Below are 19,000 nucleotides of genomic sequence, written 5' to 3'. Positions count from 1 at the left end.
ACTACCCAACCAACCAACACCATCTCATTATTTAAAGCATTATTCCCAAAGATATGATGACTTAAGGTGGTATTGGAGTCATTTTCTAGAAATTAGAAATGCTTTGAGCATGTTTTAAGCAGATTAATTGGGTAGGGTGAAGTATGCCTTTTGTTTGAAGCAAATCGGACATATGGTTTCCATAATACATCAAATTATATTTTCTTTGTATCTTATTGTTTTTATCAATAATCAATACAGTTAATGAGCTAAAAGGACTGTAAAAGCTCATTTTAATGTAATTTGTGCCAATATTTTGCTAAAAACCAATGCATAAATGTTCATTGTATTTTTATTTGCATACTTTTGCCCTGAAACTTGGTCAAAGTGTTTCAATATGCTCTAATGTATTATATAGTGAAGCCGCCCTTATTTGTATATTTGCATAATTAATGAGCTTATTTGTATAATTGCTAATTAATTATGCAAATTAGGGCAGCTTGCTCGTTAATTATGCATCAATTATCTGGAAGTCATTGGGAACACTTTGACCAAGTCTGAAACCAATATTCTATTAGATAAAAGTGTTATGCACATTTATGCATTGAATTTGAGCAACATATTGGCAAAAGTTACATATTAATGAGCACTTTCAAGTCATATTAGCTCATTAACTGTATTGATTATTGATAAAAAAAAACAATACAAAGAACTTTAAAATGTATGTACTATGAAATCAAGTATGTCCAATTGTCCAAAGTGTTCTTTAATTTGCCCTACTCAATTAATATGTTTAAAACATGAACAGATCACTTCCAAAATGCCTCCATATGCATTATGCATAATGGTGTGAGCAATTGCCTCTTGGAATTGCCATAGATATTGGACAGTGGAAATGTTGGCATACCAATTGACTGTCAGCTTATATCACTAAAAACTCTGAATCCCGGTTTGTAGGTAACCAAAAACCCTTTCTAATGTGTCTATCATAGACTTGGCCCAAATGACATGAATTAGAGCAACATAAGTTATTTGAGAAAAAAATTCCAACTTTAACTGTTAAGCGCTTTTTCTATAAATAAATGCAACATTGTATTGCATAATACCAGTATTATTAAATTGATGTTCCCAGTTATGATTTCTAATCACTCTGTATATCACTTGAATCTTCATGGTAGAAATCGCCATGGTAGGTTGAATCCACCGCCACGCATGGCCATTTTGTTCCGACCTTTGAGACGCATAATGAGCTGAGGGACATCCCGACTAAGGCTACTGACAATAGCCTGGTAATTGACCTCTCTGTGTGTGAGTGAGCATGTATACGCCCGCCATGTGAGGGGGTGCTCACACTACGCTGTGTGTGAGTGAGCATGTATACGCCATGTGAGTGAGTGCTCACATCAGAAAATCAGAATATTTTGTCAGTTTTGAGTTCAAGACGCACACTTCTTTCTCAAGGCGCTAGCTAATGACTATCATACCCGTTGAACATATATATGCAAGTGCAAGGAACAAAATCTGGTTTCTTTAGACAAAATCAATTACGGGAGATATTAATCATTTTCCACCCCGGCCCGGCAACCAAAGATTTATCATCTGAATATCAAATCGTGCATAGCACATTCACATGTATCGATCCCGGGTATTCATTTCAGTGTCTCTGCTGTATAATGTAATTATTAAGCGGCGATGTCGATGTGTGTTATACCCCTCTGTATGCTAAAAGAAGACTTCTGAAAAAAAAAGGATGCTAAAGGAAAACTTCTGGGAAAAAACCCTACATGAAAATGTAGGAATCCTGGACTTTACATACTTATGGAAGCAAATAAAATAAATATACAAATATATATTTATATGATAACAAAACCACCATTGGGGGATACATTGTGGCTGTGCAGTATAAAGTGGAAACTTAAAACGATTGGCACAAAATACCTCAGACTACCTTAAATATTCGTATACATGGCTCTAAATTTTCACATCTCTACAAGTTATCTATGATGATAAAAATAAGAAACAGTATGTTAATTGTGAATTTTAATTTATAATAATAATCTATGATACTATACTACTAATGATGATGATAACATTTAAAGTCTTCATACTTCTCAATCTGCAGATGGTAAAGAAACATCTGATGTCTTTTCAAAAGCGATAGCAGATTACAACAACATACGGGATAATGACCCAACTGAATACGACAAATATAAAGAGAGGGCAGATGCAGCCAGGAAGAAGAAAGAAGAGGAGAAAAACAGCGTAGAAGGGAAGATTAAACAGATAATTGAACTCTGCAAGAAGCAGCTAAATGATGTGCGTTATTGCATCGAGTATATTCTCAGTGAATCTTGTGATTTGCACCAAACATCATTTCAGGAAAAATCTGAATGGTGTGCTTTGCATTTATCTTCTCAAGTGTTATAATGCTATATAGTAGCTTATAACAATCCTTGTTTTTCAAGGGCTGTGCAATAATTATGAGCCCTGGGGAGGGTAAAATTGGGGTGGGGGGGGCAAGAAATTTTTGGCGAGCCGAAGGGGGAGGGCACGCAAGCGATTTTGGCACACATTCATGGGGCGCCTTTTTAATCAAACGCTCCAAAAATGGAAACGCTTAAATATGCAAATTTTCCTGCTAGCTACGCTCGCAACATACATCTAGACCATTTAAGGTTTGCAAATTGGGATCCCAGAGAGGGCCGAGAGGGGGGGGGGGGGGCAAGCGATTTTTGGCGAGCCATTTGGAAATTTTAAAAAAAGAAAAAAAAAAATTATTGCACAGCCCCCAAGGAATGTATCATCATCCATCCAGGTTTCAGTGTTTGTCCATATGATTTGGGTTGTAAGAACACTCTGTCATCCTGTGTGCTATTTTGTGGTATTTTACCTGTATGAACTTGAACAGTAAAGTGACTTTTTCTACCTTGCTCAGACACAGACTGCTGAATTTTGATCCCTTGATGTCCTTGCTGTATTTGCTGCAGTAAATTGTCAACCTTGTACAGTGTATGTAGGATCCAACTATTTTGTATCGTTCACTTGTATTATTCTTCCAAATCATCGCAAGGATGGTATGTGATACTGACTGTAAACACTCACATCAATTGTAAAGGATTTTTTGATGATGTCATCGCAAGTTATTTCTTGTGCTGTTGTGCAAGTCAATCATATCAATTATATACATTCACAATACCGTAATATGCAAATTCTATTAGTCATAGTATATATGTGTGTCCATATGTGTGCACATATGTGTCCAAACACCCAGTTTTAATCGTCATGCAAGGGGTGCATGTTTCAAAACTTACACGATGTAGTGATGGATGGAGTGTAATATACATGTACTATCTAAGCATTAAAAAAGTCTACCCTTTAAACTAGCATGTGTAATTTCAAATCAAATAACAAGCATTACTTGTTATACCTTAGAGCAGCCAAGCAGGGACTGTCTTTTGAGAGGTGCTAGAGCTATCACTCTTCTACAACTCCTCTTAAGGCCAGAGTAATGAAAGACACATTCGTTCACGCCCGAATTTGAGATTTCTTGATATTTGTCAACACTAAGATGTATTCTTTCACTTGAAACTGATCAAATACAACTTTTTAATTCACATATTTTTGCTTGATTTATTTCACTCTTTTCAACTCTATAAAGTCACATGGCTCAAGACAGCTTAGTAAATTGGCAGGAAACAATGAGTCAGAAATGCGCGGATGCGAAATATTGTGATTACGCGCGCAACTCTGCGCGTATGTCCAACGCAATCAAGGCGCATTCGGTATGTTGTTAACGCCGGCAAATGCGGTGCAAACAAAACAAAAATTATTTTAAATTTTGGCGCACTAAAAGTACACATTATAAATTCATTGGGGCAAAAAAGATGCATATTTAGACCATGCACCAGATACAGCCTTTACAAGCGTGAAACTCTTGCCGTTTTGAAATATACGGACATTTTGTGCATAATTTTGACATTTTTTTACTAAAACATCGATTTCTCATAGTTCACTTTTGACAATATTACACGATTTTTGTGACAAGATAACTCAAAAAATGTGCAAGCAAAAGGTAAACTTTTTGCACTATTGTTTAGAGTACCTCAAAGTCTAGGGAAGGTTTGCTCATTTTTCAAAATATTTGTTAAAAAAATATACACCATTATGTGCTTCTCATGTGACAATTTGCCAAAATGGACTGTGTGAAAGCGTCCAGTCATTTCAGTGGGTCTCCTGCAACATCTATCTGGTGTCATATTAACTGTTATGGTATGTCAGAAGAAATGTATGTAACACTATATACAAACAGTTTCTTCTGGATCTATTACAAATGTGGCGCTCTAATTTTACAGTTCCTTAGTGGCTTGCCACAACCTCTGGATGTTTCAAATCCTTTTCTCCCCTTATTTGCTTGAAACAACAGATGAATATATGCACTCAAACAATTATCCAAAACATCTACACCAATCACTGTAAATAAAACTTTAGCTAAACTGTCTCACCCAAGAACAAACATCATGGCCTCAAAACTACGATTCTAATTTATGATGACTAATAAAAACAAGCTGCTTTCAAATCTGCTTGTCTTCAAACACATTAATATTGTCTCGAGTCATATGCCAAAGCACCTTAGTTACCATAAATTTATGATAGAATCCCAACTTGGATTTAGGGAATGACTCTCAACAGTCACCAACTCATCACTTCTGTAATGGGTCCACACCCTTCAACACTGGGGCAGACTGGTGTTGTTATATTGGACTTTAGCAAAGCGTTGACAAAGTTTCCACCAACATTTGTCCACCAAATTCCACTGTTATGGCATCGATCAGAGGGTCTACTCTGCTGTGTTAACGCTTTTCAAACCGTTCCCAAGCTGTCTCAGTCAATGGCCAACATTCTTCCTGGGTTGATGTAACCCGGGTTCCCCAGGTATCCGTGCTTGCCTGCTTGGTTCCACTTTTATTTTTGTTATCCACTAACACCATCCTATATAATATCCAATCAAGCGTGTAGAAAAATTATATCACTTGCTAGATTAGACTCTATGTTGTGATAATGGAAAATATGAAAGGACTACTATTTGTAGCTGAGATATGAGAGTTTCTGATTGACCCTGTTATGCAATTTATAATGATTTTCTTAACTTGTATGATTCTTCCCAATTATGCAGGTACAGGCGCTGGAAAATTTAGGGGCACATGTTGTGGCTTATGTTGTGTTCCCGGATGGGAAATTCTGCAATAACTCCACAAATAAGGCCAAACAATTCATGGAAATGCAGAACCCATTATTTGGGTATACATTGACCAGTTTTGTTCATGGTGAGTCAAGTATTTAACAGTGAGTCCAAAATAAAAATGTGCTACCAACACGCATACAACATATACACCCATTTCCTATTTTTAAAATGATGATCAATATTGCTAAAAATTAAACGAATGCTTGGATTTTTATGCATGCATATTTCAGAGATGCCACTTTTCCTACTTGTGTCTGAATTCCTACTTTTATGAAGTCAAAATTTCTGCTCTTTTATACATTTTCAGCCCGTTTTGGAACCTTTTGTTCTAAATTTAAGCACTATTTCAGGGTTTTCAGACTTTCTGAGGGGTACTTAGTGGCATCTTTAATATTTACATGTATGGTTGAAGAGTTCTGGTGCTGTAGTGATTTTTGGTACATTTGTGATGTTAAAATAATGGTGGAGCCCTCCACTCACTTCTGGAGCCTAATTGTTGGAATGCTAATTGTTGAGGTGTTTTTATATATTTCAGGGTCATCCATAGCACCGGTGGAGTGGAGGCAGCCACATCAAGACCTGCGTTCTCGAGTACAGGATGTAATTAACATAAAATACCAGAAAGCCTTGAGTAAGTAATAGTCAAGTTTAAAAAAATAGCAAAGTTAGGACCCTGCAAATATCATTGAGTGACAGAAAACATACACTCTCTCATCAGGCTGACACCACTCAAGGGGAAATTATGTGCATGTCTAGCTCCTTTCATCAAACTGGTTACTATGAATATGCTAAGGAGCAAATCTATAGGGGCCAATGTTCCCAGATGACATGTCTTCCAGTGTATTGAAATGGTCCACATTTGAAGTTTACTTGGCGTATAATTGGCGAACCTGATTATTTTGTTTTACGGTCTTTAGAAGGAAGAAACCGTCGTGTGGGGGGGGGTGGGTGTGTGTGTGTCAGTGTCCGTCAACAATTATGTAAGGCTTTCAGTTAAAATTTGTTCTCTTATGACAATTCAAATCCTATTGCAACCCAACTTTAACCATAGCTGCACTTTATATATGGGAACTTTCATGTGATGGTGGTGATCCAAGGCCATGCATTTGAGGTCTAAAGTAATTTGAGGTCAACTTGTAAAATAGACTGGAAAAATGCTCACATGAATATTTTAATGTGTGGTGTTCATTACCCATACGTATCTTCGGTCAACCTATCTGGGACCGCTGTCCCTATTTTTTTACTGTGTGCATCACAAAAGTCTAACCTTATGCGTGCATACATTAACATAAGCGTGGGTCAGCCACTCATTGTGCAACAAGCGAAAGGGCTTCACCCAACCGTGCATACCATTCTACATCAATGTACAATGTTGTGTGTATTACTCTACCTGGTGTCACAGTCTCAGTCACATTTATGTCTGATTGGCATTCGCATCCCAGATATCTGCCATCATCTGCAGCCGATATGTCTTTCTGGCATAGGGGTGGGGGTGTGTGTGTGTTGGGGTGGTTGTATCTATTTGGAAATAATAATGTTGGCAATGGCACTATAGCATGCTTTCCTAGGTGGTGGGTTATTTTTAGAGGTACATGTATGCATGTGGTATTTTGTTTTGAAAATGTAAATATTTTGTATGTACCATGGACATAGCTTCATGTTCAAGACAGATGTAGGAGACAATATCCATGTTTGATTATGGTTGTCTGCTGTAAGGGACTACCTGGCTTACATTGAATAATATATTTATCATCATTATTATGTTATTGTCCTTTCAATACAATGTTTACTTTCATTTAATTATTCAGGACTATTCAGCCCAGGCAGTAGTGGTCGGTCCTTCCCATATCGGGCATACCACAGGACCGGCCACAATGCACATGGACATAAGATCCATGTAAGTGGCCTTCCATCTGGAGGCACCTTAAAGGATATGGCAAGATATGGAGTGGCTGATCTCAAGGAAATCCTTGAAAATAAAGATGATATACAGATTACTCTTGGTAAGTTAACACTGCTGCATTGTGTATTTTCTTGATCAAACAATTTGCCATGGGAGTAATATTGTGATAGTGTATTTCTTGTCTGTGTGAATGTGATCCGTTATTAATTAAATGTCCCTCCAAGCGAGGAAACACAAAGGTAGCGACTAGAACAAACGTAGGCATACAGCATCCAAGGAGGTCCTCAGTGAAATGATTACATAAAGAAGATCACAAATAATGTTATAATATGTATACCACTGTCAATTACCCTACAGGTGAGGGGTGTGTATAGGTCATAGTTATATATTATGAATATATGGTAAAGCATTTATAATGAAATGTGTGTATATCCTGGGATTTGAGGTCATTGAGGTCCTCATTTAAGTAGGGGTGTACTTGTACATTGTATGTGTGGGGGGGTGGGCGTGTGTGCGTGTTTCATTTTGGTTAGTGGGTCACTTATCCCATGATGATAATTCTGATACGATGGTGATGTCATTAACAAAAACCTAATACTCCATAATATAAAAAAAAAGTTGAACGCCTTATCGATTGAGCTAACTTGACTGCTAAGGTAGATGACGGTTCTTTCACTTATATGCTACGCAATTCCAACTGTAGTAAAAGTAACATCATTCCCCATGCTACCAGTTCTTTAGCCCAATAATTTTGTATAATAATTGAATGACCTCTGAATGGGTTATAGGCACAAAAACTCATACTGTAAACCTTGAGGTCAAATTCGAGCATTTGATTGGTATATGCGGCTGAACGATGAGAGGAGCTTTACCGAGATGGTGAATATATTGATGAGCCATGAGATAAAAGTGATGTTTACACTGATACCTGCTCTGATGCATCATACGCAATAAAGCGATTACTGGGAGGTATTGAATGAGCAATGTGTCGCTGGGTACCAATGAAGTTTACAAAAACTCATACTCCACACCTGAAGTCAAATTTTAACTATGAGCACTAAAATGTGGTTATTGGTCTTTGCTTGAGACCATCAAGCCAAAGTATAGCATTTGGTAGATCAGTCAACACTTACATTGTAGTTAAACTTGATAGGGGCAGTAAATTGTTTCAGTGTGGGAAAGGGGAAATTCATGTATACAGAATGGTCTCAAGTGCCATTTCTTGATAGAATTATATCAAACAGTCAAATGATGGAACAACTATGGGAGCCATGGAGCCATTCCCTTTAAGGGATTTCTTATTTTCTCATTTTCTGATATTTTCTCGCTATATCCTTTAGCAATGAAACTTGGTGTACCACATACTCCACCTGTTGGGTCAGTCTCATTTTTTTTGGGGGGGAGCATTTATGGAAATAATGAAATGGAGGTAAAAATTTAGAATTACTGACTACTAGCTTTTACTGATTAACAATTCTGTGGCTTGTCATTCAATCCATCCGAACCATCATACATTTTTGTAACCAACTATATTCTACACATTTCATTCTAATCCCATACACAAGAATAATAAAAATGAATTTTCTTAATTACTTTTTTATATCTTCTAGAGATGAGTGAGGTCAGTGGTGGCGACAATGGTACGTACAATAGTGAATTCAAGTCAATTCAGTTGATCAATATCTCAACATGTCCCGTTCACAAGACATTTTGCAGTGACCTAGTATCCAGTATATACTGATTATCTAATTAAGCCCAAACTAACCATATACACAAGAATAATAAATCTGCTTGCAAAAATGAATTTTCTTAATTACTTTTTTATATCTTCTAGAGATGAGTGAGGTCAGTGGTGGCGACAATGGTACGTACAATTGTATAAATGTAGTGAATTCAAGTCAATTCAGTTGATCAATATCTCAACATGTCCTGTTCACAAGACATTTTGCAGTGACCTAGTATTCAGTATATACTGATTATCTAATTAAGCCCAAACTAACCTTATACACAAGAATAATAAATCTGCTTGCTAAAAAAATTTTTCTTAATTACTTTTTTGTATCTTCTAGAGATGAGTGAGGTCAGTGGTGGTGACAATGGTACGTACAGTTGTAGAAATGTAGTGAATTCAAGTCAATTCAGTTGATCAATATCTCAACATGTCCCGTTCACAAGACATTTTGCAGTGACCTATCCAGTATTATGTTGATGCATAGCTTTTGTTGCATTGTTGCTCACATACACATTGCAAGCACACAAGAACTTTGAGAAGGCATTTCCAACATAAGAGTTTTCTTGTTTTAAGTCCTAAAGTGTTAAACCAAGAAATAATTTGTATTCATTCAGATTTGCAATGATTATTGACTTTAATATGATTAGCTAAGTATAACCCAGACCTAGCATTAATTAGCAATATTAAACAGAGTAAATAGCAAAAACAGAATAAATTTAAAATTCAGTTTACCCATTCAGTGATTTGCTCATCCGGTTGATTGTAAAAATCATCAAAATTCAGATTTTGGTACCTTTGTCATTGTCATAGATGTGCTAACATAGCTTGTATAGTGGTTCAGTCAAAAGATGTGTATTTAAGACAAAACAGGCATTTTACATGAATCTGTAATTTATATACTGACAGTATATAAATTAACTACATGTATTTGAATGGGGCTTCAACTTCATCAATACTCATGCCGTTTTCTTTGTTTTGTGCCAAATTTTTAATTTCAAAAACATGACTTATCCATCACTTTTAAGCAATTTATAAACAATATTAATTTTTTTACACTTTCGCTGGGATCACTGGATGAGACTTTCATTGAATGTAATGAAATCTGTGTATAAATTGAATTGAAATGACTGTCCTTTCTTCACAGCCTAGGTTTTTTTTTTTACTGTATGTGTTTCAGCATTTTTGTATGTCAATAACTGATATGGTGTACTTTATGTTTTACACCTTTCACAGGTTCCAATTTGGACCTAGTACTGGACGTGCCAGTTAACAACAATGAAGAGCTAGGTAAATATAAAAGTAAATGTCCAGTTTTGCGTTGTGTGCCACATACTGGTTGTCTATGCTATTGACGGGCAAAACAAATGTGTAAGACTGAGCAGTACAATATCCATGCACTACTAATTGGAATATCTCATAACAGCCTAAACCAAATCCCAGCATAGCGACCAATTTTTCTGGGCTAAACTTCTGTGCATGATACATCTAGGGATTTGTTCAAAAACTTTAAAATCATGCGCTTGCCATTACATTCGTTTGATAAATTTGCATTTCCATGCTGCACTTGTTCCAAATGTAAAAATCTTAAGATCTAAGAAAATGGCAAGTGGCTAATTATAAAACAAAACATGCACATAACACCCAAATTGTGAAAAATGACAGAGAGAGGTATGCACTCTCATATTATTATCCACCTATCACAGGAATTATGAGGCACTAGCAGCATGGTTGGGGTGATCTAGTAGACAGGCACAGGCGTGCATCTGCTGACCCTAATTGAATGAAATCATAATAACGTATAACTTTCTATATTGCCTATAAGAGATAGCATTGAATGTAATGTCCTTTCAGCATTTGTGGCATGATCAATGGGAATGAGTCACCTGTCAGCAATTTTCAATTAGAGTTTTTTTATATCGTTTTCTGTCAGTTCCCAAATGCTACATTTTGATGCAAACCCCATTGAAATCGGACACCTGTTTACCAAATTCTGAGCAATTTATCAAAGGCTGAAAACAATATATAACAAAAGAATTTGATTACGGTTTGTGTCAATATCTCATTAGCGACATCTAACTCATTCACTTTGATCATGCACATTTTTATACATGTATGTCAATAACTGATATGGTGTACTTTATGTTTTACACCTTTCACAGGTTCCAATTTGGACCTAGTACTGGACGTGCCAGTTAACAACAATGAAGAGCTAGGTAAATATAAAAGTAAATGTCCAGTTTTGCGTTGTGTGCCACATACTGGTTGTCTATGCTATTGACGGGCAAAACAAATGTGTAAGACTGAGCAGTACAATATCCATGCACTACTAATTGGAATATCTCATAACAGCCTAAACCAAATCCCAGCATAGCGACCAATTTCCAGTGCCAAACTCTCTGTGCTCACACATGGTATGGAATAGAAATTCTGATGAGGAGTAAAAGAGATACAATGAGACAATTTAACAAATTTTTCATAATTAATAATTTAAAACTGGGTATGGCGGGTAGACTATGCCATAGTCAAATTTCGATAAATAAAAATTTGTTATTATTAATCTCATGATTAATCTCATGGAACTAAAAATTATTTTTTTCAAATTAATAGTAAAATGGTCATAAAGAGTTTAAATATATAATTACTGACAGTAAAAGTAAAGTATATGTAGGCCTATGTTATTGAATGCAATATCTTGCATAAATTACAATGGCTCACTTCAATACTGAACAATTCTGATTCTGGAATCTACCAGTTTATTGATGGTGAAAGCCTGAGTAAAAAATCAGACTATGTACTTTGGATTTTAAGCAGAACTTTACCCAGGGGCTTTGTTCTCTAACACACACTGTCAATTATACTTGTTTATCAACCACAAGCTCTAAGCATGGTAGTACAAGATGCGCTAGATGTATCTACCAAGTGAGATTTAACTGTCAAGCCAACACAAAAGCACCGCAAGTACCGCATATAGTTGTGCAAAATGTAGTTAATGGTAATGGCACATGCCGGAGGATTTAAACCATAACAAGATCTGGGCGACCAATCACAAGCCAGATTCATTTAAAGATGCATTATATCATGGGCAATTTTAGTAGGCCGGAAATTGTCCTATCTTCTCATAGAGACCTGTGTTAAGAATGTTAACTGCAATCCAAAGTGCATGTTAAGTAGTCCACTTGAGTAGACTACCCCGTAGTCCACTTGCCCATTGTGCATACTCTGGATATTGTATTTAAGCTTAAAACTCTGATTTAATTAATGTGTGCACAATTGATAGATTTTCACATCTGATCTTTTCAGTCACCCTACTCCCTCTCTTTGTTAGCTTCCCAAGTAGACTACTGACTTTGCCTTGCGGTTAAGATTTTTAACACGGGACTCTATGGAGAGTTAGGCCAATTTCTGGCCTAACTAAAATTGGCCATGATGTAATGCATCTTTCAATGGATCTGCCTTGTGATTGGTCGCCCATATCTCGCTATGGTTTAAATCTTCTGGGCCCGCGCCATTACCATTAACTACACCGTACACAATTGTCTGTGGTATTTGCGGCGCTTTTGTGTTGACGCTGATTGTTAATCTCTCATCAAACATCTAGCGCGTACTTGTGGTTAATGGACTGATAAACAAGTATGCTTGACAGTGTGTTTTAGAGAGCAAAGTCCAGGGGTAAAGTTCTGCTTACAATTCAAAGTCCATATTCAAATTTTCGGGGTTCGGTATCAATAAACTGGTAGATTCAAAAATCAGAATTGTTCAGTATTAATGTGAGCCATTATAATTATGCAAGATAATGTTGCATTCAATTACTTTTATAGTCACTTTAATCATCTGATATTTTTTAACTCTTTATGACCATTTTACTATTGAATACTTTAATTTTAATAAACATCAGTATAATTTTGAGTTCAACGAAATGGGTTCATCATGACTAATAATAACATATTTTTAATAAAATTCGACTATGGCATAGTCTATCCACTTGAGAAGCTAACAAACAGAGGGAGTATGGTGACTGAAAATATCAGAAAATCTATCAATTGCATACAAATTAATACAGGTCAGAGTTATGTTTTAATGTAATATTAGTATGAAAATGGGCAAGTGGACTACGGAGAAGTCTATATGGTGGGCGACACAACCCCTAACTACGCAACTTGGAGTAAGTAAAAGTAAATTACGGCCCATCAGGGTTCATTATTTTAATTATTATTAGTTTAAGCCCAATCGACCAGCAGCATTATATTGATACTGTTTGACCCCATATGACCTTTTGCTCAATGATACAAAATACAGCTTTTAATTGTCAAAATTATAAAATACAATTTATAGTAGAAATTTCTCAATCCAAAACTGTTAATGTTTATTTCCACCCCTAAATATTTTTTACACAGTTTTGTCCGCTAAACTGTTGTCAAACCTCAACCTTGTCATATGTTTCCCTTTTTCCTGCGTTGCTGTGGTCATTTGGTTTCTATATACTCAATGCATTTCTGATTGCATGTATAGCACATCACATTTTGGAAATACACTAGCGTAGAATTAAGCATTATGTGTGTGGAGGGGGTGTGTGTAGGGGTGTGTATGCCTAAATTGGCATCTTTTACTTTGATATATTTTCCACTCTGCAAGTATAAGCAGATGTTTTGTATGCTGCCAGATTTGTGAGCACTTTTATGGCACAATTCACAATTGTAATGTATTTTGCAGATATGTAATAAAATATTTGATTAGAATTATGTTTTTGTTTGTTTTATTTTTTACTTTGAATGTATAGAGAATACTCCAGAAGACATAGCAAACCTACTTAAAGAAGTCTCGAAAGAGACGTCAAAAGAGACGTCAGGTGCGAAGAAAAGGAAAGGCAGTACATGTAAGTAATCATGGCTCTCAAAATGGCATAGGCCACAAGTATATACAAATGGACAGTCGAATACTCTGCATTCATCTTACTGCTTTTAAAAATATAGAACAGACTACAATGTATATTCATGCAAAAATATATTATATATATATATAAAAATTTAACTAAAAAAACAAAAACTAACTCCCTTTTTAATTGGCGTAACTGTGACGATAGCATTTTGTGTTTTGATGCAAAATAAGCAGCTTAATTCAGAGACGTTTTACTTCATACAATTGGAATATCAGTCGTTTTAAACATACACAGTGTTCATAAAGTTCCCTGTTCACACATGGCACATGGGATTTCATTATTAAACACCAACAAAACATGATTTGGTGACAGGCACTGTAATCAAATAACAATTTTCTTTGTTTTACCTCATTTGTTGGGTGCAAAGGACATAGCTGATGGTGAAAAATAACATTTTATGGAAAAAACATAAAATAAAAATCTAACATATGGAAATGTTACAAATTTGCTTTAATTTGTTCATTATGAAAGTCCAACCAACTGGAATCATCACTTAATAAGTATTCATCATTCACTTCTAAACAGCTCAGTATACCAGGAAGACAAAAAGAGGGAAAAGCAAGGCACAGAAGGATGATAAAGGTATGTGATATAAGACATACTAAATTTTCTTCTGTTAATTATACATATTACTCAAACTACCTCCCCTTTTTAATTGGTGTAACTGTGACGATAGCATTTTGTGTTTTGATCAAAATAAGCAGCTTAATTCAGAGAAGTTTTACTTCATACAATTGAAATATCAGTCGTTTTAAACATACACAGTGTTCATAAAGTTCCCTGTTCACACATGGCACATGGGATTTCATTATTAAACACCAACGAAACATGATTTGGTGACAGGCACTGCAATCAAATAACAATTTTCTTTGTTTTACCTCATTTGTTGGGTGCAATGGACATAGCTGATGGTGAAAAATAACATTTTATGGAAAAAACATAAAATACAAATCTAACATATGGAAATGTTACAAATTTGCTTTAATTTGTTCATTATGAAAGTCCAACCAACTGGAATCATCACTTAATAAGTATTCATCATTCACTTCTAAACAGCTCAGTATACCAGGAAGACAAAAAGAGGGAAAAGCAAGGCACAGAAGGATGATAAAGGTATGTGATATAAGACGTACGGAATTTTCTTCTGTTAATTATACATATTACTCTTCTGCTTTAACTATACAAAGTTCTATTATACGCATATTACTATTCTGTCTTAAGTCAGTAATGTGTGTACTTCATATGGCTTTAGGAACCTTGTTGTAGGCAAACTACCTTGTGGCATGCAGGTGCTCATGCATCGGAGTTTCTACTAACAAATATCTCTGACTGCATGTGGGAGTTTGCTCCATTTATTTTCCCTCTTATACCTGGATCTTTCTACCAGTTATGGCCAATATACCCATAAATTGTGCACTTAACATTGTGCATATGTTCTAGATGGTTTAGGAATTTTGGGAGTGTTTCTCCATACATAAAGCATTTGTTCTATCAACAAATGATAGGTGCAATCTTTGTCTGGATAACAGAACATGACTGTCCATTAACATTAAGCCAACAAAATCCAAAACACAAAGCCACTGCATGAGGGTGTCTTGGTTCAAATCCTGAGGGAAACAAAAAAGTTCTTTGTTCATCCTCTCTCTTCATTCTTTTTTCCTTTCCCATAGTCATAAAACACTGTGGGAGTTCAGGTTACTAGAGTGAGCAAATAATGGGTCAGAAAATAAGGGATCCTTTACTTTTTCTCAATTATGGAAAAGCCATTTAGTGGTTGCTATTTTTTTAATATGTTGAAATGAATTCATATACAGCAATGCATTCTCACTATTCAGCAATGCATTCTCACTATTCAATGAAGTTTTTACTAGTAAATTTCATTGTCAAATAATAAATCTTTTTTTTTTTTTTTTTTTTCATTATATGGTGAAAAGTTCACTTTTTGACATTTTGATGTTTCATCTTCAAAAGGCACATTTTGAAAGCTGTAATTTATATAGTAAAGGACTTCCTAAATTTACTACTGGGTGACATTTCTAAATGTAGTTATATGCACCTAAGTTTTGAAATTAAAATCATTTGCATATTTGAATTACAGAAAAATGCAACCCAAAGAAAGATTTGTCAAAAATCTCCAAAATAATGTCCCCTCCTTTACATTTGATTTTATGAAGCACAATAAATCAATTTAAAACCCTTCAAATTGTGCAGAATGGGTGAAAAGTTCCATGTGTATCCTGTAATTCAAAGTACCAAAAATCATGAGTGTACATCAAGTGGCGGAGTGTGGATGAGTGTTACCAAGTGATGTCAAAAAAAATATGTCCCTCCTTTACAGCATTATTCTCTCTGCAATATATCTTTGCAGTTAGATACCATGTTTTTAAATTACATTTTTAATAGCTCAAGGTGCAACCATTGTAGGGATAAGAACCAATTTTTGAAATTCACTATAGATTTTTTTCTTTTGCCACATCCAAAAATGTCCCCTCCTTTACGCTTGATAATACAAAATCATGACTTTGTCTAATTTTATATATTCCCACATTGATAGAGTGGTGAAAAGTAGCTAAATTTCATAATAGGAACTGCTGATGATAATTATGATAATTAAGTGTGATTTTTGGAGAAATAATTTGCAATTCCAATTTTAAGATTTCAGCCTGTCCAAAAAAATAATAAATCATGCTGTTATAACATAATTACGCTGTTTTGTGTATTTTATTACACGCTCTACTATCTAATAGTATCGAGCACTATCTTCAGCTGTTTTGATTAACTATATTATATATACAGCCTGTCTCAAAAAAAATTGTGCAAGTGAAAAGTGGCACAATTGTGATTTTACCCTTTAGTTGTTAAATAAACATATCTCGAAATTGGAACAAGCAAATTGAACAGAACAAACGACATATGAGAGCTAAGACTGTGCCCGTGACGACGTTGATGTAAGCATTATGTCACAACGGTATTCCCTAATTGCCATAGAGGGCGCTTTTCACTTGCACAATTTTTTGGAGACAGGCTATATATATATATAATTAATTTGGACTTGTGTTGATACAGTTACATATTACTTGACAGATCTGTTTCGTAAGGCCATAGGGCCTCACTCATCAGAAGCACATAACCATATGAGGTAATCACAAAAATATACACTCTATACCTATCATGATAGGTATATGATAGGTATAGAGTGTATATTTTTGTGAATTGTCATAATATGAACTGTATCAACACAAGTCCAAATTAATGTTAGCTCCCATTACGGTTGAGCACTTTACCTTTGGATGATTTCAACCATCTTGGATTGTATATCTTGGATTTATCTATTTATATATATATATATATATATATATATAGGCGTAAGAAATTTGAACAGACGACAACGTAGCTGTGTAACATTAACTTTTAATCCGAGCTTTCGCCCTCAGGGCTTCATCAAGGATGGCATAGGCAAACTGTTAAATGAATAAACAGAGAGAGGATACATAAATGCCATAAAAGTTTATGTTACACAGCTACGTTGTCGTCTGTTCAAATTTCTTACGCCTATATAATATTTCACAAATGGATGAACCAAGTCGTATAAAAGCCCGGACCAAATCTCTCACACTATATATAAACTGAGCTCAAAAAAGAAACTTATAATTTTTCACAAGGTCATATCTTGAAATCCTGTCCATCAAATTGAACCAAAATTACACACAGATTTACTTCAATACTCTACTCTTAACACATGTCAGTAACCAAGCAGTTATCCAACTGACACAACAGCAAAATGCACTGACATGGGACAGATTCCTGGACCACATTCACAGCCCAGCCCTGTTTCATGAAAAAAGTGTATGAAAAGCAGAAAGCAGCACCATTTTATCATCTGTGCAAGGATCTTGTGGGCATTCTCACAGATTTTTTGTCCTGGGTGCCAAATGTTGGGCTGTGAAAGTGAAGGAAGTCCAGGAAGCTGTCCCATGACAGTGCATTTTGCTGTTGTGTCAGTTGGACAACTGCTTGGTTACTGACATGTGTTTTGAGTAGAGTATTAAGGTAATCCTGTGTGTAATTTTGGTTCATTTTGATTGACAATATTTTAAGATATGACCTTGTGATTCACAAGTTGTAAAAAATTATAAGTTTCTTTTTGAGCTCAGTTTATATATACATGTATATATATAGCTGTTTCTAATAAAAGTGTAACTTTATAATTTGTTTTTGTTTTACAGAGTTCATAGTGGAGGCAATTTTGGGAGAGAGGGAGAAAGAAGGAGGAACTGAGTACTTGGTGAAATGGAAAGGATACTCTGCTGAACACAATACCTATGAACCACCAGCGCATCTGGAAAACTGTGAAATTTTTATTAACTATATAAAAAATAAATAACTTAACATCCACCTGCAGTTCTCTGCTACATCAAATCATTTAGTGGACTGGATTATATCCTCAGTTATGAAGCAACATATATTATAGTGGATGCAATTATGAGAGACAGGAGGTAGAAGAAGGAACCAAGTACTTGGTGAAATGGAAAGGATACTCTGCTAAACAATACCTATGAACCACCAGAACATGTGGAAAACTGAAAGTTATAACTTAACCTTCACCTGCAGTTCTTTGCTACATCAAATTATTTAGTGGTAATTTAGGTTTATATCCTCAGTTTGAAACAACATTCAATGACATGGGGTTGTGGTTTTTTTGTAGATGCTCTGATGGTTCATAGGTATTTTTCAAATACATTTCAACTTTAGCATACACTTATATGCATAGACCAAGTGGCTGATGGCAATTGTTTACAGGGATGATTGTTGATTGTTAGAGGTCTTCAGTTTTGTTTATTTCTTTACAGCATGCTTAGGCCTAAAGAAATTGTTTGATTGTCATAACAAAAAAAAATAGGGCAGGTAGGTTGGGATTTCTGTAAAAAAAAACTTTTAAAGCTGTAAATTGCATTTGATAAAGGCCTTGGAACTCAGGGTCGTGCTTATTTTTATGGTAGGTCGGGATAGGCCAATCAAAATTTTTTTAGACCTTATATAGACTTTGAAACCTGATTATTGTATTTTTCTTGGCCTTATAGCATGAGGAGTGTGCTTTGTCTGAATTGAGCAACTGTTTACAAGTAAGTAACAGACAAGAAGCATGGAGCACCATTTTCCTTTAATGATATATGGGATTTAAGGGGTACTACACCCTGCCCAATTTTG

The 19,000-nt window shown here is 35.3% G+C and overlaps 1 protein-coding gene across 1 annotated transcript in view; it reads left to right on the top strand.

Annotated features, from left to right (window-relative positions):
• The window catches only part of LOC140144553 (uncharacterized), a 31,673-nt gene extending 12,676 nt beyond the window's left edge, over positions 1-18,997 (top strand). The window contains exons 2-14 of the mRNA XM_072166371.1: positions 2,102-2,295; positions 5,153-5,303; positions 5,757-5,852; positions 7,030-7,224; positions 8,735-8,764; positions 8,959-8,988; positions 9,194-9,223; positions 10,090-10,143; positions 11,016-11,069; positions 13,634-13,729; positions 14,318-14,374; positions 14,849-14,905; positions 18,019-18,997. Of these exons, the coding sequence (XP_072022472.1) occupies positions 2,102-2,295; positions 5,153-5,303; positions 5,757-5,852; positions 7,030-7,224; positions 8,735-8,764; positions 8,959-8,988; positions 9,194-9,223; positions 10,090-10,143; positions 11,016-11,069; positions 13,634-13,729; positions 14,318-14,374; positions 14,849-14,905; positions 18,019-18,176 (1,202 nt within the window). The 3' untranslated portion in view covers positions 18,177-18,997. The remainder of the gene's footprint in view (positions 1-2,101; positions 2,296-5,152; positions 5,304-5,756; positions 5,853-7,029; positions 7,225-8,734; positions 8,765-8,958; positions 8,989-9,193; positions 9,224-10,089; positions 10,144-11,015; positions 11,070-13,633; positions 13,730-14,317; positions 14,375-14,848; positions 14,906-18,018) is intronic.
• Positions 18,998-19,000: the final 3 nt, after the last annotated feature.

This window comes from Amphiura filiformis, unplaced genomic scaffold (assembly GCF_039555335.1).
Source record: "Amphiura filiformis unplaced genomic scaffold, Afil_fr2py scaffold_63, whole genome shotgun sequence".
NCBI classification, from domain to species: Eukaryota; Metazoa; Echinodermata; class Ophiuroidea; order Amphilepidida; family Amphiuridae; genus Amphiura; species Amphiura filiformis.
This window is presented reverse-complemented; position numbering and strand designations above follow the sequence as displayed.